Source organism: Ambystoma mexicanum, chromosome 3q (genome assembly GCF_040938575.1).
Source record: "Ambystoma mexicanum isolate Mex_15411 chromosome 3q, UKY_AmexF1_1, whole genome shotgun sequence".
Classification (NCBI taxonomy): domain Eukaryota; kingdom Metazoa; phylum Chordata; class Amphibia; order Caudata; family Ambystomatidae; genus Ambystoma; species Ambystoma mexicanum.
The window spans coordinates 920390966-920417320 of record NC_090926.1 but is presented as its reverse complement, the minus strand read 5'-3'; the positions used below and the strand labels follow the sequence as shown (position 1 = coordinate 920417320).

Sequence of the window (26355 nt, the reverse complement as noted above, 5' to 3'; positions counted from 1 at the left end):
CAGCCGGAACCCCCGCACCAACTCGGGCTACTTTTGGCAACGCGTGGGCTGGTTTGTTTCCCAGACAGAGGCCGGGAGCAGTGCATTGCAGGCTCGGTACAGGAGGGGGCGTGCGCCGGCTCGGCTGAGGCCTGCCAGGCTCACGGAGGTCTGACTCACGGGCAGGCAGCGCCCGCTCTGCCACCGGGCCCAGGGTTTGGGACTCTGGCGGCGACACTGCGTGGTCGTCTGGGTGCGGTGGACTTGGCGCGGCAGAAGCCTAAGGCTTTGCGCGCTGGTGTAGTGGGGAGGGCTCCGGGTGTAAAACATTGGGGGGGGGAGGGTGGGATCAGTGACCATGGAAGGGAAGTTTCCTGCGGCTGTGGCTGAGTTGTTTAAGGTTATAGGGTGATTAGACCCCGTGGGTACATCCTGGGTTTAGAAAGGGGGGGTTCTGGTGAAGGCTTGTGTCCAGTGAGGGCCAAGAGGATCTTGGCGTGGTGGCAGGTCTTAGGCTAGCTGAAAATCAGGTTCTAGATCCTAGGGTACCCCAGATCCTGTGTGAAGACGATGACACTTGATGCCGGCGAGAGTGATGAGTTGCGGTAATAGCCCCTGGACCTACAGGAACTCGTGGTCTTCGTGTCACCGAGACGGTGTGTGGTGGTGGGAGGGTGCGGGCTGGGAACCCGGGGGAAGGTTGAGGGCGCTCCAGTTGGCGCCGGGGACGGGGCGATGCTTGCGGTTGGCGATCAGGGAATACGCGAGGGCCGCGGTGAAGTCCCCAGAGGATTGGATTCAGTCCATGCTGATAAGCGGGGATGTCATCACAGGTGTGATCCTGCTCAGCCAATGGGAACGCGGCTTCCCACCCAGCCTTCCCTAATTGCTGCTCTCTGCTGCTTTCCATTAAATACGCTCCCGTGCCTAGGACCGGTCTGGAGAAAGCGGCTGGCCCAGGCTCACCAGAGATCCGCCCCTGCAGGGACAGCAGCCAGCTGAGAATACCGGGAGATGGTGCCCTCCTGGCGCCCAGAGGCACCGAGTCTGGGCGCCGCTAGACCAACCGCACAGCGGCGCTGCTAGACACAGCCATAGCACCTGCACAGTTGCCCCGGATGTCGAATTGCCTACTGAAGAAGTTTCTAACGGGACAGCAGCACCCGGCATTCAGCAGAGACTCGTTCGTGATTTCCCAGCGCACAGCAGCACCCCGTGCACACCACTGATTCCTGCGGGGGTGACGTTTCAGCCAGCATCACCGGGCAAAGAGTACTGCTGCACGCAGTGCTGATGGCATGCCGTACAGCAGCACCGCGGATGCAGCAGAGCCGCTGCGGGGCCGACACGCCGCGATAACGGACTCGTACAGCACAGAGGCGTGTGCGCATAGCACACTGCACAGCGGCACCGCCAGACACAGCACAGGCGTTAGTGGGACTGACAGCACAGGTGTTACCGCGCATCTTCCTGCACGCACTGCTTGCTTCCTGCGGGGCTGATACACAGCAGTGCCGCTAACTCCGCGCGGGCTTTTGTGGAGTTCACACATCGTGCAACAAGGCATGGACACTGCACCCACTCTTACGGGACCCCAGATATGCCCGCACAGACCTCACTTACGGAGTGGTGCAACTAGGAGAGTTGCTTAGACTCCCTGCCACGCAGGGCAGTTCAGGAATACTTCGGGCACATACTCTCGTGCATGAAGGACAAACCGAACAGCGGCGCCCAGAAAAGTGTTATGGCTGTTGGTTTTCTGTATGCAAGAACGTAGCAGAGCAGTGTCCAGGCTTCTGTAGAAACTCCTGCAAGACGGACACACCGTACAGCAATACTGGCAATACTTCTGCACGTCTGACAAGCAGGACAGCGGCATCTACGACCTCCACTCCCAATAGCCATATAGTTCCGACACACAGAGCAACGGCGCCTATGGCCACGACAAGACGTCCACGCGGCTGACAAACAGAGCAGCAGCACCCAAGACTCTGCTGGCACGGTGGCGGACAGCACAGCAGCACCCTTGCTCTGACCCGTCTCCTTCCCCCGTGAGCTGACGCCCAGATTGGCTGCGCCCGCCAGCCCTAGGGTGCTGACACAGAGCAGCGGCACCCAAGACTCTGCTGGCACAGTGGCAGACAGCACAGCAGCACCCTGGCTCTGACCCGTCTCCTTCCCCCGTGAGCTGACGCCCAGATTGGCTGCACCTGCCCGTCCTAGGGTACTGACACAGAGCAGCGGCACCCAAGACTCTGCTGGCACGGTGGCACACAGCACAGCAGCACCCTGGCTCTGACCCGTCTCCTTCCCCCGTGAGCTGACGCCCAGATTGGCTGCACCCGCCCGCCCTAGGGTGCTGAGACAGAGCAGCGGCACCCAAGACTCTGCTGGCACAGTGGCACACAGCACAGCAGCACCCTGGCTCTGACCCGTCTCCTTCCCCCGTGAGCTGACGCCCAGATTGGCTGCACCCGCCCGCCCTAGGGTGCTGAGACAGAGCAGCGGCACCCAAGACTCTGCTGGCACAGTGGCACACAGCACAGCAGCACCCTGGCTCTGACCCGTCTCCTTCCCCCGTGAGCTGACGCCCAGATTGGCTGCACCCGCCCGCCCTAGGGTGCTGACACAGAGCAGCGGCACCCAAGACTCTGCTGGCACAGTGGCACACAGCACAGCAGCACCCTGGCTCTGACCCGTCTCCTTCCCCCGTGAGCTGACGCCCAGATTGGCTGCACCCGCCCGCCCTAGGGTGCTGACACAGAGCAGCGGCACCTCGGCGCTGCTCCCCAGCAGCTGCATGTGGGTGTTCAGGCGGGACCGGCTGCTCATCCTGCTGCTGTTCTCGGCGCTGCTGCTGGCGGACTTCTCTCTGCACATCTGGCCCAAGCTGCGGGGCCGGCTCTTCGGGGGGCCTGGCGGGCTGTGCACCTGCAGCACGGGTGGAAGCGTGGACTCGGGCAATGCCTCCTCCCCGCACAGGGCCGGCTGGCGGAACCAGACGCGGGGGCGGCCGAACGACGGAGCCGAGCCCCCGGTGCATCAGGGCCCCCACGAGCTGGCCGCCTGGGCCGGGCATGGAATGCAGCAGCCGGGGCCCAGGGAAGAGGCGTCGTCGGCTGGGAAGAGGACCCACCAGGAAGCCGGGGACGGCGGCGCTGAATCCCGGCGGGAGTCCCCGGCTCTACACCCCCAGCCCCGGCTCCGCAGACTGCTGGCTCACCCGCTCTACTCCGGGCCAGGGCTGCCCCTGGGGCCCGGAGACTACCTACTGTCTGGACCCGAGGCCGCCCGCAGTTACCGGAAGAAGGTGTCTCGCTGGAACAGGTAACACTCCCGGGAGCGGGCCACGGCTCCGAAGGGCGGGCGAAAAGCGCCCATTAGCGGGTGAATACAGCTGCGAATGACGAGCAGGTCCCGGGGGTTGGGGAGAAATCTCAGGGAAGGTGATAGCCACCGCAAAGGATAAATACCCGCCACAGCAGGCAACGCCATCACTAGGAACGGGTAACAAAGGGCGTACACTCAGGAGCAAAGATCACTGGATAAACACCCGGATTCAGTACTTAATATCTAGAACCGGTGCGTAACCCTTGCAGCAGGTAACGCATCCCGGGATGGGCAGAGGACCCCCCCCCCCACACGGCAGGTGGCACATGACAGCGAATTAGCAAACACCCCTCGTGATGTGTGATGGACACCCTGGGGTGGCATCAGAAACAGGTACATCACTGGTGACAACCCTCCCCCACCCGAGTGATAGCTATATTACCACACGAACAGTCAATGCTCCTCTTGGAATATGTGGATAACTACTGGAATACATTGCATATCTCCAGGAATATGTGAGGGGCCCCAGGAACCGGTAATAACCCTCCCCGCCCCAGTGATGGGTATATTACCACCAGAACAGGCGATACACCTGTAGGATAAGGTAGATAACTACTGGAACACATCGCATATCTCCAGGAATATGTGAGGGGCCCCAGGAACCGGTAATAACCCTCCCCGCCCCAGTGATGGGTATATTACCACCAGAACAGGCGATACACCTGTAGGATAAGGTAGATAACTACTGGAACACATCGCATATCTCCAGGAATATGTGAGGGGCCCCAGGAACCGGTAATAACCCCTCCCCACCCCAGCGATGGGTATATTACCACACGAACAGGCTATACGCCTGCTTGAATAGGTCAACAGCAACCAGAGCAGGTCACACTCCCCTAAGAATACATGCACACTCTCGAGCGAGTAGCACACCTCTGGGGGGTGGGGTGGGTATATGGCCCCTGCAACAGATGATAACCCAGGGAACAGCTGCAGAACCCCAAGGCCCGGCTAAATGGGCACTGCAGCAGCTGCTGGGAATCCGGGACTGGGCACGTGATCGCTGGCCCTAGAGTAAGCCCAGAGACAGGGGTATCCCCAATCACACAGGAGAGGGGAATCGAGTCAGGAATGGGTTAACAATCATTGATACATGCGTGAAACCTCTAGCTAGTGTAACCTACCCCCTTGAGCAGTTGGTGATCCGCCAGGCATGGTTAACCAATCAGTGGCACAGCCCTTTCTGCAGTGATGTACCATGCCCTAATGGTCCAGTGACATGTTCATATGCAAGGATGGCATCAGAGTCCAGTGGCATTCACCCCTGCTAGGATATGTTCACGCGTTCCCTTCCTTATCACGTTCTAAGCTGTATCCCTCTCCCTGTGGGCATCTGCCCGTGAACAGGTGTGGCCAGCAGCCACTTTGCCAGCCATGTGCCTATTCCTAATACAGCCGATGGATCACCCATACCATGCCCTAGACATCACATAGTGTTGAAATAACCGACAGGCCAGAAGCAAGCAGCAGAGAATGGCCAGCTAACGGCTGGCAAAAGGAAGAAAGGAAACCTGTCCAGCACCTGACACTGGGCAACAGGGGAGTTGCTAGGTCTGGAAAAGACCCGGGGCTATGCTAATGTCAGGACTCTCGGGACTCGGGGCTAGCTAGCTTTTTGGTTGTAGCTCCTGAGATTTTATCCGGGGCTACAACCAAAAGAACAGGGGCTATAGCCCCCTTAGCCCCCCCCTAGCAATGCCTCGGGCCAACAGGCACCCCGGGCAAGCACTCACTCTCAGTAGCACTCACAAGGGAACGGGTGGGAGAGTTGCTTCATGGCTTGCCACATTTGGGGTCTTTTGTGGGGAGGGGAGGATTCTCATAGAAAAAGGCAGGAAGCATGTGGGAGAAGCTTCCCAATGGCAAGCTGACTTTGTGGTTTGTGGGCGTGGCTGGCATAGGAAAAGTCTGATAGATATGTGGGGTGGTAGTTAACGACGTCGCACTTTTGGGATCCTTTGGGGGGGAGTTAAAAGATAATGCCCTGCAGCGTGTGTCCTCTCTCACAGCAGAAGGCGGCATGGGGGAGGGGGGAATTGCTGGTGGGACCCAGGGAGTCAACAGTGCAGTTAGGAAGGCCAGGGTGTGTGAAACTCACTGGAATATACCTTCCCCAGGAGCACACCTGCATATGCAAGCTAGCCCCTATGGGGGGCCCCCGCCCTGGAACATTTCTTGCAATATATTCCAATAATGTACTCACAGACAATTCGATTACTTTGGAAGAAAATAGATCACTTTGTTTGGAGTTATTTTACGGGCAATCCTAGCATTGACCGGCCCCAAGTGGACCTGATCCCAAGCATGTTTCCAGTTGGCCCTTTTCCATTCCCGGGTTTCAACCAAATACGATGACCCTTCACTTTGGTTTAATGTCTTTCCCGTTGACCCCGTCACTTTTGGTTTTAGTTCTTCCAGGTCAAAACCCACCTCTGGGAGCCTTTTTACGAGGATCAGTTCATAACTCCCACGCCCGTGCATGGAGCGAAAAACCCAGGACCACTGCAGTTGTTGAGGAGTCCAACTGTCCGTAAGGGTGTAAATGCCCGTCGAGCCCTCCCTGGCTCCGCAGCCAGCGGCTATTGCTCGTGGATAGCATCCGCAGCCTGATTCCTCCTCAGCTAGAAGAGCCCAGTAACTCCGCCCTGTGACAGACAAAGAAAAACAATTACAACCCTGCTAAAACAACCCTATTCTAATGAAAGTACAGTTGATCATAAACATACACAAAACCTCCTAACATCCTCTGTTACCTTGAGTAGGTGGGTGTTGCTTCCTGGCTGCCAAAGAAAGACCCTCTCTGGTGCAGCCTGGCACTTAAGCCCCCCACTGCAGGCCCGAAACTGGTTTCAGCCAGCCCAGAGGAGGGACTGTTCTTTCTGCTTATGGCTCACTTGGAGGAGTGGAGACAGAATGTAAACAGGGGGCCAGAAGGGCAGCACGCTATGCCAGCTGCCCCTCTAGCGCCCCCTGCATTGTCTGGGTCATCTGCTTAGCGGAGCTAGCCCCTACTGGGGCCCCAACCCTGGAACATTTTTTGCAAAATATTCAAATAATTTACACTCAGACAATTTGATTATTTTGGAAGTAAATAGATTCTCTTTATTTGTCATCTTACAAGCGATCATAGCATTGACCGGGCCCCAAGTGGGCCTGGTCCTAAGCTCATTTCCAGGTGGGTCTTTGCCATTCCCGTGTTTCAACTAAACCAGTGACCCTTCACTTCGGTTTAATGTCTTTCCGGGTGACCCCGTCACTTTCGGTATTAGTTCTTCCGGGTCAAAACCCCACTTTTTTGACCAGGATCAGTTCATAACTCCCACGCCTGTGCATGGAGTGAAAAACCCAGGGCCACTGCAGTTGTTGAGGAGTCCAACTTTCCGTAAAGGGTGTAAGTGCCTGCCGAACTCTCCCTGGCTCTGCAGCCAGCAGGTAGTGATCGCGGCTAGACTCCGCAGCGTGATTCCTCCTCACTTAGGATATCTCAATAACTCTGCCAGGCTTTGGGGATGTTATTTAGTACAGCGGGGTAGTCCTGACCTCATACATTTAAACTACAGTAGTTTGCTGTAGTGAAAAATTCTAACACAGGCAATATAACACAGTACCAGTATAGGAGTGTGGAGGTAACACCCTATACTAATCTTAAAATCGTGCCGTTTTGGAAACGTAGGCACATTGTTAAAAAGTCACTTTTGAATTCTGCACTGTATGGACTATAACAGGCTTAATTTAGTGACCTCCTGTCAGTGGACATGTAATGCTATTCAAAGATGCACTAAACATTGTTAACATATATGTCCTGTATTGTTTACAAAACTCACAGAGCTGGTGATCAGGTTAATTGTTGATTGTTTATTCTTTCTAGGTGTAATTTTTTCAGCCATCAATATTGAATTATCTATGCTGAAATATGCGACCTAAGTAAATAACGGTCTCAACAACTGTTTTTTCACTTTATCCAGAATTTGGATTTGTACTTTCCTCCTATGATGCATTCTTATGAAGATGGATTGAACATAATATGGAGATGTGTTAGAATTTTTCACTCCAGCAAACTATTGTAGTTTAATTGTATGAGGTCAGGACTACCCCCCTGTACTAAATAGCATTCCAGCCTTTACGTCCTGCCCCGACCACAGGCTATCCCTAAGGTTACAAAAGGCTTTGGGGATGTGCCTCCCGTGACCCACAATGCCCCCATATCTTTGCTAAAATACTCACCTTATCCCTTACTCACATTCTGCTCTGCGGAGGGCAGCAAAAGCATCCAAGAGAAAACCTCATGACCATGGTCTGATAAATGTACCGCATCGTGTGAGAAGATAATCGGGTCCCTTTCACAAAAAATTCTATGCCTGACATAGCCCAGACCTTCCGGCCTGCATCCATTTCTCCATAGCCTTATTAATCCTCCTTCTAGATTTTTCCACGGCCACACTGGACCCTGCTCTTTGCCACTCCCTCCTAGGAATTCTCACACCATAAAATCTCATTGTCCACCAACATTTTTGCTCCAACATCTTTATGCCCCCCTGCGTCTGGCATAGTCCATTTCCTGTGGAGGTAACGTCATTGCCCCCCAGGTTGATCACTAAGACCTTGGGAGCCGCGATCCTCCCCAAATGCCTATGTACCGCAAGCAGCAAGGCAGCCGATCGCATGCCCGACATCACAAGCAAGACCATCTCAGTCTTTTTGAGCCCAAAGTTGCCACCTCTGCGAGACCATTGGAGAGCTCTCCTCAGCACTCTTTTTACAAAGGAGTGTCTGATGAACCAAACTTCTCCGCCTGCTGGGGAAATGGAAGACGTTAACAGACAAACAACACTTTACATGACAACACATTAAAAGTAACAGCATAACTTTGCACCAGCCACGTATTACACCTCTACTCTACCACACCTCTTGCGATATCAGTGTTTACGGTGCCAGTGTCGTTGTGGGACACTGCCAGGCTCCTGGCACTAGCCTGACCCAACTAATCCTGAGACAAGGGATCCCGTGTTCTTCTAACCCTTGGGCAATATACAGCTTGTGCCAGTCTGATATTCCATCTGCCCAACCTTTGTATCTCTGCCCCGACACCCCCTGCTGAAACTCAGTTGCGGCTGCTCCAATCCTGAAGGAATGAGAGACCAACTGTTCCCTTGAAACCCCACTCTCTGTAAAGACACAGCCAAAGCTTTCTGAAACGCAAACAGCATCAGCAGGGACCCATTCTCGTGAACTATTATATAGACCCCTTCGGTTTGGCCTGCCAGCCAGGTACTGTGGGAGCAGCTTGGTGGGACAACTATTCATATCAGCGGAACTGTTCAATACTACGTATTTCGTTTTGCAGTCGTGATCCGTCTTGGACATCCTCTGTTTAATAACCATTCCCTGGGTAGTGAACGAGACATCCCCCAGCAAAAGTGCCCCCCCAGACATGTTCTTCTTGTTACACACAACTAGCTCGCTGACCCGCAACACCCCAAAAAAGGCATGGCAAAAGCTGCCCTGAACAGTGCCACCTCGAAAGCATCGTAGCACACCTCAGGCGTTACCCCCAAGATCTTGGTCAATGCCTCGAAACCTATGGGCTGACGGCCAGTCCTCTTTGGCCCCTCCAGTCTCCCCAAACCCTCGAGATCCGCACGCACCACAAAGCCCTTTGTGGGATCCTCATTTCCACTCAGCTTGCTGTAAAATGCCACTGCCTTTAGGTGACATTCCGCCCAACATTTTGCTTTAACCGAGTCGCGCGCCCATGCTACAAAATCCTGCCCTCACTTTTCTTATGAGACATTCAAACACCCACTCTCCGCTGACACCTTCAAGAATGTACCGTAGCTCCGCTGGTACCTGGACCGTATTCCTGGCATGAGCAAAAGCTCCCTGAGGTCCCAGAGCATCCGGTCTATGAGACCAGCTGCCACCACTCCATCCTGAAGGATTCCCCTGTTCCCATGCACTTGGATGGACCTTCCAGGAACTTGTCCCACTGAAAACAAGAAAGAGCACCAGCTGCAGTGTTATTAATCCCTAGAACATGACAAGCCCTAAACTGAATGTTCTGATACGGGCATGTTTCAACCAATGTCCTCAGTAAACCCTGGGCCGCTGGACAAGAAGGTGACTGCAAGTTAAGGGTCTAGACCTCCGCCCAGTTGTCTGAGCAGAAAGGCACCTTTTTGTTGCATAGCTTGCCTGGTCATAGCAAGAGCACTATTACAATCGGGAAGAGGCCTAAGGCCATGATATTCTTGGACCTGCCTTTCTTCTGCCACTGCGTCGGCCACCACTGTGCACACCATTCACCTGTCCTGGCTGCCAAAGAGAGTCCCTCTCTGGTGCGGCCGGGAATTTAAAGACCCAACACCTCCCTCCGCCCCAGCCAGAAACTGGTTTCAGCTCTCCTGGAGGGGGGCTGCCCTTTTCGCTTCTGCCTCACTCTAAGGAGTGGGGGCGGAATGTAAACAGGTGGCCAGAGGTGCAGCCCGCTATGCCAGCTGCACCTCTAGCGCCCCCGTGCGTGGGCTGGCTCATCTGCTGAACCAACTTCCAATCAATCAAGGATGTCTCTGCCTCTCCGTCCCTAACCGATATCCTCTACCTGCATCTGCATTCTCTCTCCCCTGGATGTTCCAAGTGTACCCTAAATAGTTTACCATTTTAATTATTTCTCTTTTTTTGTAACCGGGCCCTCACCAAAATCTAGAAAACTGTGAATGGATTAGCTCCCAGCTACTCGCTCCCTTAGGTCTAATGTGAAGGACCTGCCGGTGGTGGGTACATGTCAAACTACCCGATATGGTGGTAGAGAATTGCGCACCTTAAGGAGTGGCTGAGAACAAACGACCAGTTTCCATCAGAAATTGTACTGCACTGCTGGCCTTCGAGTGTAGACTTAAACAGCATTTTTGGCCTTTGATGTTCCCTAAAGTTTAAAGGAAAACGTGTTCATCTGGGGAGGCAGTGTTCTGGAACGTATGTGGGCTTTTGCTCGTGATTGTATGTATTGACATTGCATCAGTGTGTTTGTTATTTAATGTTTTGCATGTTATGCAATGTTATGTCTAGCGCCTTGAAACTGGTTCACTAGTGAGAAGTTTGCCTTTTATAAATAATGTTACAACTACTAGCACTCGAGTACAGTAATCCCTTGTTGCACAGCACGCTGCTGCCTCACAGCTAAGTGTGCCCTACATGAAGCACATCACACACATAATGTGTAAATAACCCCAGGCATGTAGAGTAAGCCTGCAAGGAGAGGTGAATCATTCCCTAATGGGTTAACATCTACTAGTGAAACCTACAGCAATCGCAATCAACAAATTAAAGATCTGGCAAATGCCCTGGTGGGGGTGTGTGCCCAGAGGAACAGGTGAACGCTTCTAGGGCAGGGGTCTGCAACCTGTAGCTCTGCAGATGTTTTGGACTATGACTACACAGACCCCTCACCATTGCCTATTCTGAACAGGGCCTGTAGGCGAAACATCTGGCTAGCTCAAGGCTGCATGTCCTGCTCCAGGGCTGCAGTGCTTCAGATGAGCAGGTGCATGCCGGCCCTGTACCTACATTGCTTTTGCCGGCACTTCTCTGCACGAAGCTAATGCACTTAAGGGGGGGAGTGCCAGCACTTCCTGACAGTAAACAGGTACTCTGTAATAGTGAGTACCTGCACTTCTGTGCTCCCGTTTGAAGCACTGCCTCTACGAATATGTAGAAAGACGATGGGACAAAATAGAAACTCAGAGAATTGAAAACGAATCTAAGAACATGTGGCAAACTCCAGGTGAATCATACGTATATGTTGGAACTGGCTTTACTCTGAGAAAAATGGGCAAGGAAATGAAGAGATGAAATCCTTCAGGAAGGGTGTAAGTGGCCCCCGGAACTGCGAATAAACCCTGGGAATGTGCAGAGAGCCCAAGGAATAAGGAGGGCAATGAAGGGGAAAGGCAAATAAGCAATGGAAAAGGAATGGTCCCTGGACAGATCCAACCCAACGAGGAATATGTCTAGGAATGGGTTAATAGACACTGGCGGGGGTAATACACCTCAGAATCGGCTAAATAGACACAAGGACGTGCAGCAAGCTCGAGCAGGAGAGTACATCCACATTGGGACAGGGAAAGGCCAGGAGTGGGCACCCCAGCAGGAGTGAACGCGCACACGTGTTGGAAGAAGTAATGCAGGGGTTGGAGGCGTCTGTGCAAGAATCTGCTGTCACACTTACAGAGCAGTGATGTCAAAACCTATGTTTCACAGAGATGATGTCAAGGGGCTGAAATGCTTGCAGTGAAATGCATCTTCCATGCAATGGGAAGCCTGCATTGGAATATCACCCTGGTCAGTTAGACCCATTGACCTTGAAGCTTGGCAATCCCAACGCAGCGTGCCCTTCGCCTCCATACCATTCTGCCCATTGGTGTTCACTGAGCTGGACAATGCCAAGAATAGCCTTGGGCCAGGTTAATCATCCTCCGTGTTTTAACCTGAAGCTGTGAGCCAATTCAACAAATCCGCTTTCTTTAATCAGAAACTCCCTTCACAGGAAAGTGACATATTCTGGGCGCTCCATCATTAGTGGCACACGGCTGAGAATATCCTGGTAAAACCCTGAACTTCTACTGACCAAATCCTTTAAGAAAAATGAGATCTGGAAATAGAAACATTTTTCAGTAAATCACCTTCTGGCTAACACAAGTTAATTACAGTGTGATTTTTGTTTTTCAACAGTACATACATATTTTACCATCTAGCAAATTGGACAAAGCATTATTCAACTTGCCACTTCCAATAATTATTTTCCAGTTTGAAAAAAAAAAAATCTGCTGTACTAAATCAAGCTTAACTATCTACAGTATTATACAAATGAAACATAAAGCTTGTGTGAGTGAAACAGCGGTAATGGCAGAACATGATCTGTTGTCACATGTTGAGCTGCCTATATGCAGTGAATTTTCCTCAGCCAAGGATACCAACCATTGTCAAGCCGACACATTTCTTGGCTTAATGTAAGCATTATATGAGTCATATATGTTATGGATGAATACTGCCCACTCAGGCGTCAGGTGACATTTACAAACCACTGGCCTGTTCACCTATAGGGCTGTCCTGTCACCCACACCTCTCAGGGGCATTATTGGACCATAATATACAATTAACCTTTACATAAATATATCACTACACCCAATGTTGTTTTTGAATAAAAATAAATGTGTTGTACCTTAAATGAGTTTTGGGTCAATATATAAAATATCAGTATTTGAAGTGGGTCATATCAGATTCTCGTCCTGGCTCATATGCTCATATCTGCGTCTGGGACTGTGCTGGCTCATGTCAGGTTCTGGTTCATATCCATGCCTGGCACTGGAGTGGCTCATATCGTATTCTCGTCCTGGCTAATATCTGGGTTTGGGGCTGTGCTGGCTCATGTCAGGTTCTGGTTCATATCCATGCCTGTCACTGGAGAGGCTCATGTCAGTTTCTCGTTCTGGCTCATGTCAGGTTCTGGTTCATATCCATGCCTGGCACAGGAGTGGCTCATATCAGATTCTCCTTCGGGCTCATATCTGGGTTTGGGGCTGTGCTGGCTCATGTCAGGTTCTGGTTCATATCCATGCCTGTCACTGGAGAGGCTCATGTCAGTTTCTCGTTCTGGCTCATGTCAGGTTCTGGTTCATATCCATGCCTGGCACAGGAGTGGCTCATATCAGATTCTCCTTTGGGCTCATATCTGCATCTGGGATGTGCTGGCTCATGTCAGGTTCTGGTTAATATCCATGCCTGGCACTGGAGTGGCTCATGTCAGATTCTCCTTCTGGCTCATATCTGCGTCTGGGACTGTGCTGGCTCATATCAGGTTCTGGCTCATATCCATTACTGGCACAGGAGTGGCTCATAGCAGATTTTCGTTCTGGCTCATATCTGGGTCGGGGACTGTGCTGGCTCATGCCAGGTTCTGGTTCATATCAATGCCTAGCACTGGAGTGGCTCATATCAGATTCTCCTTATGGCTCATATCTGGGACTGTGCTGGCACATGCCAGGTTCTGGTTCATATCCATGTCTAGCACAGGAAGGGCCCATATCAGATTCTCCTTCTGGCTCATATCTGCGTCTGGGACTGTGCTGGCTCATGTCAGGTTCTGGTTCATATCCATGCCTGTCACTGGAGAGGCTCATGTCAGTTTCTCGTTCTGGCTCATGTCAGGTTCTGGTTCATATCCATGCCTGGCACAGGAGTGGCTCATATCAGATTCTCCTTCGGGCTCATATCTGGGTTTGGGGCTGTGCTGGCTCATGTCAGGTTCTGGTTCATATCCATGCCTGTCACTGGAGAGGCTCATGTCAGTTTCTCGTTCTGGCTCATGTCAGGTTCTGGTTCATATCCATGCCTGGCACAGGAGTGGCTCATATCAGATTCTCCTTTGGGCTCATATCTGCGTCTGGGATGTGCTGGCTCATGTCAGGTTCTGGTTAATATCCATGCCTGGCACTGGAGTGGCTCATGTCAGATTCTCCTTCTGGCTCATATCTGCGTCTGGGACTGTGCTGGCTCATATCAGGTTCTGGCTCATATCCATTACTGGCACAGGAGTGGCTCATAGCAGATTTTCGTTCTGGCTCATATCTGGGTCGGGGACTGTGCTGGCTCATGCCAGGTTCTGGTTCATATCAATGCCTAGCACTGGAGTGGCTCATATCAGATTCTCCTTATGGCTCATATCTGGGACTGTGCTGGCACATGCCAGGTTCTGGTTCATATCCATGTCTAGCACAGGAAGGGCCCATATCAGATTCTCCTTCTGGCTCATATCTGCGTCTGGGACTGTGCTGGCTCATGTCAGGTTCTGGTTCATATCCATGCCTGTCACTGGAGAGGCTCATGTCAGTTTCTCGTTCTGGCTCATGTCAGGTTCTGGTTCATATCCATGCCTGGCACAGGAGTGGCTCATATCAGATTCTCCTTCGGGCTCATATCTGGGTTTGGGGCTGTGCTGGCTCATGTCAGGTTCTGGTTCATATCCATGCCTGTCACTGGAGAGGCTCATGTCAGTTTCTCGTTCTGGCTCATGTCAGGTTCTGGTTCATATCCATGCCTGGCACAGGAGTGGCTCATATCAGATTCTCCTTTGGGCTCATATCTGCGTCTGGGATGTGCTGGCTCATGTCAGGTTCTGGTTAATATCCATGCCTGGCACTGGAGTGGCTCATGTCAGATTCTCCTTCTGGCTCATATCTGCGTCTGGGACTGTGCTGGCTCATATCAGGTTCTGGCTCATATCCATTACTGGCACAGGAGTGGCTCATAGCAGATTTTCGTTCTGGCTCATATCTGGGTCGGGGACTGTGCTGGCTCATGCCAGGTTCTGGTTCATATCAATGCCTAGCACTGGAGTGGCTCATATCAGATTCTCCTTATGGCTCATATCTGGGACTGTGCTGGCACATGCCAGGTTCTGGTTCATATCCATGTCTAGCACAGGAAGGGCCCATATCAGATTCTCCTTCTGGCTTCTATCTGCGTCTGGGACTGTGCTGGCTCATGTCAGGTTCTGGTTCATATCTATGCCTGGCACTGGAGTGGTTCATGTCAGATTCTCATTATGGCTCATGTCAGGTTCTGGTTCATATCCATGCCTGGCACTGGAGTGGCTCATATCGTATTCTTGTCCTGGCTAATATCTGGGCCTGGGACTGTGCTGGCTCATGTCAGGTTCTGGTTCATATCCTTGTCTGACACAGGAGTGGCTCATATCAGATTTTCCTTCTGGCTCATGTAAGGTTCTGGTTCTTATGCCTGATTTCTTTGTGCATTGCGTCCATTGCGTCACCTCGGTGCATACCCCTCTTTTGCCAGGCATTTTGCTCACTCTCTTTAGCCACTCTTGTGTCTGCCTCTACTTATTGTGTCCTCTGTTTTTGTCTGGTTACTGTGCTTGGTCCTTGTTTCCGCTCACTCTTTTCGGTGACTGTGTCTGTTTAATATGACTGGTCACTGAGTCTGCTCATGGTGTGTGGTCATTTTTTCTGGGCAATTGCTTGTCCATACTCCCCACTGTGTCTGTCAAGTTGACCCTTTCACTGTGCCAGGAAGCCGACTGGTAGACTAAGGGTGAGACGTGGACAAGGCCTTTGATTGCTGGTATGTTATGTCATGTTATCCCATATCTATACTGTGCCTATCACATCTACACTGGTTTTACGGCACCTCGACGTGTCTGAAAGTGCATATTGTGCCAGGGTGCCGCCAGACCTTAGTCTGTGGAAAGGAAGGGGGCAGCCCCTGATAAAGCTGCCCCAACACCTGTTCACAGAACTTCACAGACATCTACCAAGAACTAACTGAAAGCCCCCTGAGCTCCCTCTTAGGTAGCCTCAGCCTCTTTATTTATAGATGAATTCATTGTGATGTGTACATACTCCACATCAAATAACAGTCGATTCAGGGTGCAGCCTGGCTTATAGCTTTTATTTATTTATTTATTTAAATGTATATAGCGCGCAGACAGCTCTTAGGCCTCGAGGCGCTGCTACATGTGATAAGCTTAAGTACATGAGGCCTGTGCATGGCATTTGGATTATTCTGGGGAAACTAGCGGGAGCGTACAAGGAAGTGACAACTAAAAAAAAACTGTTACATCTACATAAAATAAGGTGGAAGCTGAGTAAATAAAACATCATTAAAATGTATTCGCTAAAATCAGCAACATAGGCTACAAATGATACAAGGAAAACATGAGAAAAAAGACCAGAAATAGAACAAATAGAAGGTAAACAAATCAAGACCATCACTAGTTGTCCGTGTTGTGGTAAAGGGGGGCTGAAGCTGTCTCTCTCAAAAATAGTCAAAAGGAAAAAGCACACAAAATGTAGACATTTTAAACGCTTCTAAGTCTCCACTAGAGAGCCTTAATGCACCTTTTTCTCCACAAACGCCAAGTGCGCAGGGGGCGAAATCAACACACGCTAAATGCCTGGGCACTGTTCCTCAGTTAATATACTGGAGGTGTAGATGTTTTGCAGTTAGGTGGCCATGAAGATAACAGTTATTATTAATGTCTAGGTGTTAGAATAATAACTCCTGTAGATTTTCTTTTCCAACAGACGCCTGGTGTAGACAGCAAGTGCAATACCCTCCTGCCCAGCCACGCACAGGAAGTAGGGTTCGCTGGGCTATCAGCGGGGTTCTGCATTGTCAACGCCATCTTTGGCAGCATCCGGCTACTGCAGGTTTCTAGCTCCACGCTCTTTCAGGATCTCTGAGACACAGACTGCCGGGACCGGTGGGGCACTCCTCTTCCAGTGCTCCCCTGGAACCTCGCAGCTTCCAAGCAGTCACACACACCTGTAGATGCTTTGAGACACCAGCAGTCACCTAGGCAGGTACGGGCGTCACAGCAGACCCTCTAGTCCTAGGAACCAGGGACTAACCAGTCCAGCTCTCACGGGGAAATCCCTTCTCTCCCGTACCATGTGCAGATCTGTGGCCCATGTACATCCAAGATGCTGCAAAGGTCGCTTGGGACATCCTGGGGCATTTGTAGCAATCCTATTCGTACAAAGGTGAAGCTTAAACTTTAATCCTAAAGGCACCGTAACGCCCCATAGCCTAGCCTACACACTCTTTTAGCACAGCAGGACACCAATTCCTGAGGGATTTGGTTTGAAACAATCCAATTCCCAAACTGTATTCCTTCCCAATCCCAGCATGCGTAGCGGGTCTTCTTTTTGGCAAGTGTTCTGTCCTGCTGTGTTCCCTCTCTGCTCTTCTTTGAGATAAGGATACTGAGGTGTTAGTAGAGTGGGGTTGGGGCGAGCTCACATGATCTGTACATGCATTTTCAGGACGAGGGCTTGGTCTAATTAACATCTAGTTGGTTGGCTTTCCTTGTGCTAAACCCAGGTGCTCCATTGCAAGTCTTGCTTCCCAGCCAGGCACACAAGCCAAGAAATGTCTCTGTTCAGCTCGCAGCATGACAACATGTGTGTATTTTGGCCATCTGAACAAAAGGTTAAAATGAAAAAACCTCTGCAAAAATGCAATTTAGAAACATATCTCAACAAACTAATTGTAAGTATGTGAGTTTCATCAACAATTATCAAACCCCAAAATTGCACACACACCAACATTTTGAGGTTCAATCATTTTTACAAGGAACTCACATATTTAAAATCTGTTTGTGGAAATGTTGCTTCTAAATTGTACTTTTGTCAAGGTTTTTAATTTTCAACTTTCATTCAGTCAACAAAAATACAATGTATTTATTTATTTGTATTGAAATAGAGGGACGGGTTGCCCTATAGTTTAGGGCAAACCTAAATGGACTTTGCAAAGTTTCTGTTGCTAATGACGTTTGATTTGTTTGATGCATCTGCATGAAATGTTCAAAGATGTTTTTTGGCTGGGCCACCAAAACTGGAAAGTCTGGGGCACGTTATCTACGAAAAAAGGTATAAAGTGTGAACAAAGGCTTTTACTATGTTTTGCATTGTTTTTCCAATAGAGAAAATGTGCATTCATGAAACAGACACAGCCTGAACTGCTGGAGGATCAGCTTAAAATGTGTTTCAAAAGCGATACAAAGCAGTTTTTATTTGGTGCAAATGCGTTTAGTAGTTTTTTTTCTTTTTAAATTTGTCAGAGAGCGCGGTGCTCTGGTACCATAATCTTTTATATATCCCCCATGGTGCATTTCCATGGTGCAACTGTGACTTTTCGGAAATGAAAAGTCACCCTTTTATTCCAATAATGTATGGAATTCTCCCAAATATTCTTGCAGGAAAGGGAAATCACAGTATGCTTGAAATGACATTAGGAGGAAGCGAAGAGGATAGTTGCCTTAAGGTGGATGTCAGTAGGGTGACATTGGGAAGTTCCAGAGTTCGTGGTGGACTATGGATTATCATTTCTTTACATGTGTTTTATCTCTTTGCAAGAAAAGTAACAATATAGTGAGAATTTGATTTACCTTTTGAAGTGCAGCTCAGCAGCAAGAATGTGATTAAAAGTAAATTAAAAGGCGGCTGAGGACAGTTTGCTTTCACGGTGGATACAGGGAGAGCATTTGGGCACATGTAAAGTTTGTGGGGGGCTTCGGATATATTGTTTCCATTGCATGTTCATCTTCTTGCAAGCATTAATGACGTAGTCGGGAGCATATTGAGGTCAAGCAGTGTGTCGGTTTCAATGGCAATTTCTTGTGAGAGGTATCCGCGCAATAACAAAAAAAATGTGTTTGCTGTTCTCACAGGAAAGTCTTGCAGCAAAATCTCACTAGAAAATCTTGTGGAAACAAAGTGGGAAGGGGCACAAACAACGTTTCAAAAGGTCTGCTAAAACATATGCATAATGCATAAAACAATACACGAATAAAATACCATCTAGGATGGTTTGAAAAGCACAAACATTTGTACTGTAGGTGGTGTGAGATATAGCACAACAAAACCCTTGAAATTCAGTGAATAAACTTTATCAAGAGAGAGTTAAGTTGAAAGAGTTCAGCTGAACAAAACCATTGTAATTCAGGGACAAAAGTTTAATTGAAATAGCACAATAAAACCCTTGAAATTCAGCATGTGTTGGACGCTATGCCACATTAACTCTGAGCAGCCCATTGTGCAGGTCGAGAGCACTCTTGTGAGATCATAGATGGCATCACAGATGACAGACGCCATGTATAACATTATGTATTACATCATCAATGTCATCACTATAAACTAAAGCATATTGATGACATTACAGATGCCATCACGTATGACATCACAGAAAAGTATGCGTCAAGAGTAACCAATTCTTCTGGCCTATTTTGAGACACATGACAATGATATTCTAAGGTGTATGGGTAGTGTCTGATAACTGACATGTAATATCTACAGCCCTGCAATGGGTGTCTTGGCGGGGCATTAGACATGGCCAAAGACCATGCTGCCTCCAGTGTTGCTAATGCCCATTGACAGTAGCCCAGGGCCTTGACATGGGAGTAACATGCCACTGACTCTCTGGCTCTTTCAGGTGCCTTGGGACATGTCTGAAGTGTGCCACAGATGGCATCCATTTGACATCACTGATTAGATCATATAGGCTATCAAAGGGAATTACTCATCAGAGTAAAAAATACAATGTGCTCCAGCTTCCAATGTTGTTATTGATGATGAAATAAGTCATGCCATGTATGATGGCATATGTGATATCATGAGTGGACTTATGGGCTGTGTGAAAGGAGGTCTCAGATGAAAGGTGACAGCTCAGAGATAAGGTGAAATAGCTTCCAACACATGCCGAATTTCAGGGGTGTTGTTGAGTGCATGAGTCCATCTGGCAACACTATGCACTAACACTATTAAAATATTATGATACGGGAAGCAAGCTCTGCCTCTTCAGCTCTTCCCATTCAGTCTTGGGAGGATAGTTCAGGGGCAATGCGTTCATCTTGGAAGCAAGACGGCACGGAGCAACACAGGTTCGATAGCCTGGCCCGTGCTTAGAAACCTCTGGGTATTAAGTGTGTTACAAACAACCCATTACAATTACAATTACATTCATCAGTCCTCCCTTCTGTTCGCCAAGAAGCAGTAGCCATGGCCAGGAGTTCTGTGGCAGAGAACATGCTTTATAGGAATAACCTTCTGACATCACCCAGGGTTGTTTTGTACTTGCTGCTATAAGGTAATGATGTGTTATTTATATAGCGCCTTAATCCAAAGCGCTTTACAGAGCACATATTTACATACAATATCACCCAACCGAAATTGGTACTCATTGAGGTTCGGTTGTCTGTTCATTTTACAATTGCTGTGTTCATGTGTGCTTTAATTTCACCAAGGTATTGGGCTGTGTGGTGTTCCTTCTTGTGAACAATCAGGATCAAGGGTTACCTGATATCACTTTCTGTGATCAATGTCATTTCCGCCACCCCTGTGCTTTTGGTGAAATGACAGCAGTGCGGTCCACACATTGTGCATGATCACTGTGTCAGTGGTCATTGTTTCTACTCAGTGTGTCCAAGGATTCTATCTAGTTCAAGCTGAGCTCTGTTCAGTACCTATCCCACTCCATCACTGTTTATTTTATTTTTTTTCAAAACCACTTTCTGGGTATCAGCCACATATCTTTTTTTTCAAAACACAACTAAGAAACATGTGTCTATTGCACCCAATGCATATTGACTCACACCTCGGCATTTCTGTCAAGCTTAAAGTGGCAACATTTGGTCCATACTGTATTTTAAAGTTTTAATGTTGTACTCTCCTTAATGTGAATTAACTGATTTAATAAAACATAATTGAAGATGTCCCTGCTTCTAGGGGCTACACATTTCACCGGCTAAAACAGCTATGGCACAGTGAGATGAAAGGATCTGCTCAGGCCCATCGGGAAAGCAATCATTAAAGGGGGCTTGTCAGCAAATAAGTTCACAAATACCACCCATTATCATCAAAGAAAGGGACATGTTCACTCCTTATTGTTGTTGCAAATGAATGCCATCTGTGAGGGCGGAATAGCCTGAGTTTATTTTTGAATATAAAATGATGCAGGTAAATCTGTTTCTGTAAGTGAGATCTTCTGATCAGTTTCCATTTTCATAATGCTCCATGCTGCAAAGTATAGTGCAAACATGTCACTCTGCTGAGCCTGTCTTCTGACACCGGTGAGCAGCTACCATGTAGTTTGGCAACATGGCCGTTACAGAATTTCATGTGCTTTCGGGCAAACTGCCTGATGGAACCCCAAGTTCTAACAAACAGGGTCTGCCTTTAACTGTGTCTATCCCTGATCCAAATTCTATAATTGTGTTCTCCCCGGGTCTGGCGGAGGATTAAAATGATAAAACTAAGCCATGTCAAGTAAATTTAACATCTTAGTTTCTGGGAACCTACAAATATACTGGCAAAAATATGTTGGTGTCATTTCATTGTCAACCCTGGTTGCTAGTGACTCATTTCATTGACAGGGTCTTATTTGTATCAGAGTGTGGGGGTGGGTTTCACCCAAAACAGTCATTTGAGCCCAGCCCAGGAAGCAACTTTGGTTTCTCTGGGAAGCATGGTCGCCTTCTCCATAGGACAGGAAATCTCCCCATGGGATTAACTAGGAACCACTGCTTCAAGGCAAACCCTGCTAGGACAACAGAGAGCTCACACCAGAATGGTAAGTACTAGAGCCACTTGATGCAGAGCAGATCGGGGAGAGGGTGAAGGGAGAGCAGTCAGGAGAGCACTACAGGTCCACAGAGAAGTTCCACAATCTTGGACTCTCCCAGGGGTCTCACACCCCCTGAGCCCCTGCTCTCCTTCCTGTAAAGCAGTCTGGGACGGACATCACTATGCAAAAGGCTCAGAAGACAGCATCCAGGATTGGATCTCTTACAGATAACTAGAAGAGGACCAATTTGCTGTGGCACATTGACTATTTAATGGTGTGATACCATACCCTCTGTTGAATCCTCCTTGGACTTGTGACAGAATGCCATCAGTAAGGGTGGAATAGCCTGAGCTTTTTTGATTTAATGTAAAAGAAATGTGTCTGCTAATCAGACTCCATTTTCATAATGCTCCATGCTGAAAAGTACAGTGTAAACATGTCAGTCTGCTGGGCCTGCCTGCTGGAACCTCTCAGCAGCTGCCTTGTAGTTTGGAAGAACGCCAGTTACAGAGTGGCATGCATTTTTGCAAACAGCTAATAGAAGCCAAAGTTCCAGCAGCCAGGATCTGACTCAGTTGACTTAGTGTGTTTGGACTGCTTTGAACAGTGCTGAAGACAGGGTCATTAGCACCAGGTTGAGACACCCTCGAGACCGCTTCAACTCTCATCGGGATTCCTGTGAAATCGCCTGTTAGGATTTTACTCTGCAGATTTATAGGTTGGAAAGGTGTCCACCTTTTACACTTTCCTGTCAACAATATAAGAAATACTCCTCTGTTAGGTTATTTTTCAGGTGTTCATGGTTACTCTTCTGAGGTTTATTGGGGATTGAGAATAATACCCTCCCTAACACCCCTATAATCCTCTCAGTCGCTGGTAGGACCCCACAGTAAATCATTTCCATTTCCAGCATTGCACTAATCCCTGTACTCCTGCAGAGCAGTAGTCATCTCGCCACAGCTGCTGACTGCTGATTTCTGCTGATCTGAGCAAGGAGAACTGGACTGGATTCTTCTCACTGAGTAGCCCATTTAAACTTCTGATATCACTGCTCCACTGACAGCCTAACCCACTGACTAGGCCACACCCAATAACCTGCACTTTGCAATCATGTAATAATATTCAGGGTAACTGCTCAGCACTATGCAGATGCCTCACAGCCGTTATTCCCTGAGGCAAAAGGAGGTGGACAGTGTCTGCCTGTATAGTGTGCTTTCCATGCGCAGGAGTGGTTGGGGTATTTGCAGCCTTTCTTTCCGCTTGCTCCCCCTCATTGCTTGTTATCCACATCTCTGTGGTTTCCTAGAAAAAGTCCACAGTAAACTGATAAGGACGGGAGCTCTGTTATCAGCAAATGCATAGATGCCAACATGACCCATTCCAACCTGTAGGTGCTTATCCAGTTCTGTTTTTTCTTTGCATTCTGGGACTTGCAGTTCCACTTTTCCCATTATGAAACACATAATACAAGAATGCAAAGAAAAAAACAGGACAGGACAAGCACCCATAGATTGGAATGGGTCATGTTGCCAACTATGCATTTGCTGATAAGAGAGCTCCAGTTGTAGTATGTGTTTCATAATGGGAAAAGTGCAACTTCAAGTTCCAGAATGCAAAGAAAAAAAACAGGACTGGATAAGCACCTGCAGATTGGAATGGGTCATGTTGGCAACTATGCATGCTACCCCTACAAGTATACTGCCTGTCAAAAAGGGCCAGAATAAAAAATATGATAACTCAGCGGGTTAATGCAGCTACTGGAACAAGCAGTGTGCAACCTATAAACCAGGGGTTTACATCCCAACTGTTCGGTTCATTAATGCAAGGTTGATACGTTCAGTGTGGAAATGGTCACACTTGTTATTTACAGCTACGAAAACACAAGACAGTTGTAGCAAGCACTAGTGCTGGGAGGATTGCTCATAGGCAAAGCATTTGTCTTGGAAGCAAGACAACACAGAGCAACGCATGTTTGAATCCAAGTATTAGGCGATTCTTTATAGATACCATTATATTTTCTCCACTAGTCTTGGCTTCTCCATACAGGTAATCTACATTTCATAGACTGCTAAGAGCATAACCACATAACCTCGCAAAGTGTGTAGACAAGTAAGAAAGCCCAGTAGGTTAAGTGCTCACTGCAGGTATCATCTTCCTTTATATTCTACACACATTCACGCATTCAACATAAGGTTTCTTTGCACTTGAGAGCGGTATTCGATTATGCAACCATCAAAGTACAGGTCCATGGCAGTCAGTGATAGAAATTGAACACATGTACTGAGGGATCCTTCTCCTCCTTGGAGAGGTGGGCTGTTGGGAGGGGGGAGGCGAGGGGCGTGATCTTAGGCCAGGTCCCTGCCCGGGTCACACCACACAGAGTCTCTTCAATCCTGGTGATTTGCATAAAAGCAAAGAGCATTATGGCAACATAGGAATGGCCAACATTTTAAATTTGAAACATGTCTTATAATGATTCAGCAAGAAACCATTTCGAGTGAATGTTGGAAGTTGCACTCTGCTTTTTTCATTGGTCACAGTACTCACCCTAACAAAAAAAGTCTGTACATTTCAAGACATGTTTGAAAACAGTACGTGAGGCTTCGGCTGAATCTGTGTTCGGTCACCCGTGCTGAGTTCAATGCTCGTGTGTCCCTGGCCAGGTCACACCACACAGTATTTCTCCATAGAACCCCTTCCTGGCGATTTGCATAAAAGCAGAGCATTATGGCAACATAAGAATGGCCACCATTTTAAATTAGAAATATCTTATAGTGATTCAGCAAGAAAGCCTTTTCCGCGAATACTGGAAATTGCTCTCTGCTTTTTTAATTGGTCACAGTACTCACCCTAACAAAAAAATGGCTGTACATAGCAAGACATATATATCAGTTTGGAAACAGCACGTGAGGTTGATTCTATGGTCAGTCTCCCGTCTCCCATGCCGAGTCTTCTGAAGTGCGGGGCTCGGCTTCAGAACAGGTGTGGGAGTTTCTTGTGGGCTCTGCAGGGGGCAGCGCCAGGACAGAAGTGATCAAACTAGACACACGTATGGATGTCACTCTGGCCGCATTTCTATATAAAAATGAAATCATAGGAAACCAAAACCATTTCCACAGAATAAACCAAAATGTGACTCCCCCACAATAAAAACACACCACATCAACACAATTCAGCATATCCAACTGACAGGTGGTCCAGACGGAGCATAGCTCCCCGTCTCCAGGGTGGCACATGTGATGAGGCCTCTGTCCCCTCCCCACCGTGCCCTTTCAGGGGGCGATACCAGGAGGCAGACCTCTCGTCACCGGCCCTAACTGCCTCCTGATCCCGCCCCCTCCAGCCCCTACCCCACCGGGTCCCACTGCTGGCAGTTCAAACATCATGATGTGGGGCTTCCTTTGCCCTCCCCTAAGCACCATTCCAGCCCCTGAGTCCCCACCAAGGGGCAACCTAATGTCCACATGGTTCTCCCCACCTACTACGTCCCTCCTCAAGCCCCCACCCCCAAACTCCAAAGGTCAGGGTGGGTGGGATGGTAGCATTGCAATCAGAGATGCAGTCGTGATGGTGTGGGCCCAGGCGGCAGGAGCACGGTGTCACATATTTCCCAGGAGAGGCAAAGATCAATTTTATTTATTTTGTATTTATTTATTTTATTTATAACGCGCTGGAACAAGGCCCATGGGCATAGAAGCACAGACAGAACAGCAACATCAAACATATGCGAGAGCAGCACATCATAAATTATTGTGGAAGAGGGGGGATTCAGGCTTACTCAAACAGGAAGGTCGTGAGTCTGTGCTTGAGGGAGACCCCTGAGTGACAGGATCTGAGGTCAGGTGGCAGGGCATTGCAGAGGGACGTGGGGGGGGGGGAGGGACTGTCATGTGAAAGCAACCTTCCCGAACAAGTGATATTTTTGCTTTGGGCGTCACAAGCAGACTGGCGTTGATAGAACTGAGAATGCTCCTAACTGGGAGCCAGTCAAGCATGGAAGAGAGATAGATGGGACTTTTTCCATAGAGACAGCTATGCACGATGCAGAGTGTGCGAAACAGCACACGCTTCCCGATCGGAAGCCAATGTAAAGATGTCATGGCTGAGGGTATATGCTCATGTCTCTGCAGCCCACAAACAATCCGGACCGCATTGTTCTGGACCACTTGAAGATGATTCAGTTCTCTGTGTCCTGTACCCTGTAGGAGACTTGCGCAGTAGTCAAGGCATGACCCAATAATGACCGGAATGACCATGGCACAACTATTAGGAAGGGGAAACGGACGTATGAGAAGCTTTAAACTGGTACGATGAACATGCGACCAGATGACTAACATGAGCTTTCATGTTTAGCTCCTGATCTAAAATAACCTCTAGTGTTTTTACTTTGGGTAGAGTCTTAAGCGAGCAGTCTGCCAATATAAAGGCTTTATACAAGGTGTCAGGTTTTCGGAGCCCTTGGGGTGTGCCCACAATCATAAGTTCAGTTTTAGCGTTGGTGAGGTCAAGTCCGATAGACAACATCTAACTATGTATGTAGTTGTAAACGGTGTTAATTGTCTTTGTGTCGCTTTCATGGTCGCACGTCAGAGGAATTAGACACTGGGTGTCATCGGCGTAGTTTGAGTACATCACACTCCAATGCTCACTTACCTCTCCCCTTTTTATGTGGGACTTTTGCGCCACCTCGCCCCCAGCCAGGCCACCACCAACGAACATGGCTGGCATCCGCTGCCCGGAACCAGTTTATGGTGTTGCACACAGGGTGCCACCGGCCACTCCTGCCCCAGTCCCACCCCGCCCCCAGACCGCCCAACCTGGCATCCCTGCAATTGGCGGGGATTTGCC

General features: G+C 49.0%; 1 protein-coding gene across 1 annotated transcript in view; it reads left to right on the top strand.

Annotated features, from left to right (window-relative positions):
* The first annotated feature begins 698 nt into the window (after positions 1-698).
* Positions 699-26355, top strand: part of FAM20A (FAM20A golgi associated secretory pathway pseudokinase) — a 277967-nt gene continuing 252310 nt past the window's right edge. Inside the window, exon 1 of the mRNA XM_069655076.1 lies at positions 699-3306. Within this exon, the coding sequence (XP_069511177.1) occupies positions 2780-3306 (527 nt within the window). The 5' untranslated portion in view covers positions 699-2779. The remainder of the gene's footprint in view (positions 3307-26355) is intronic.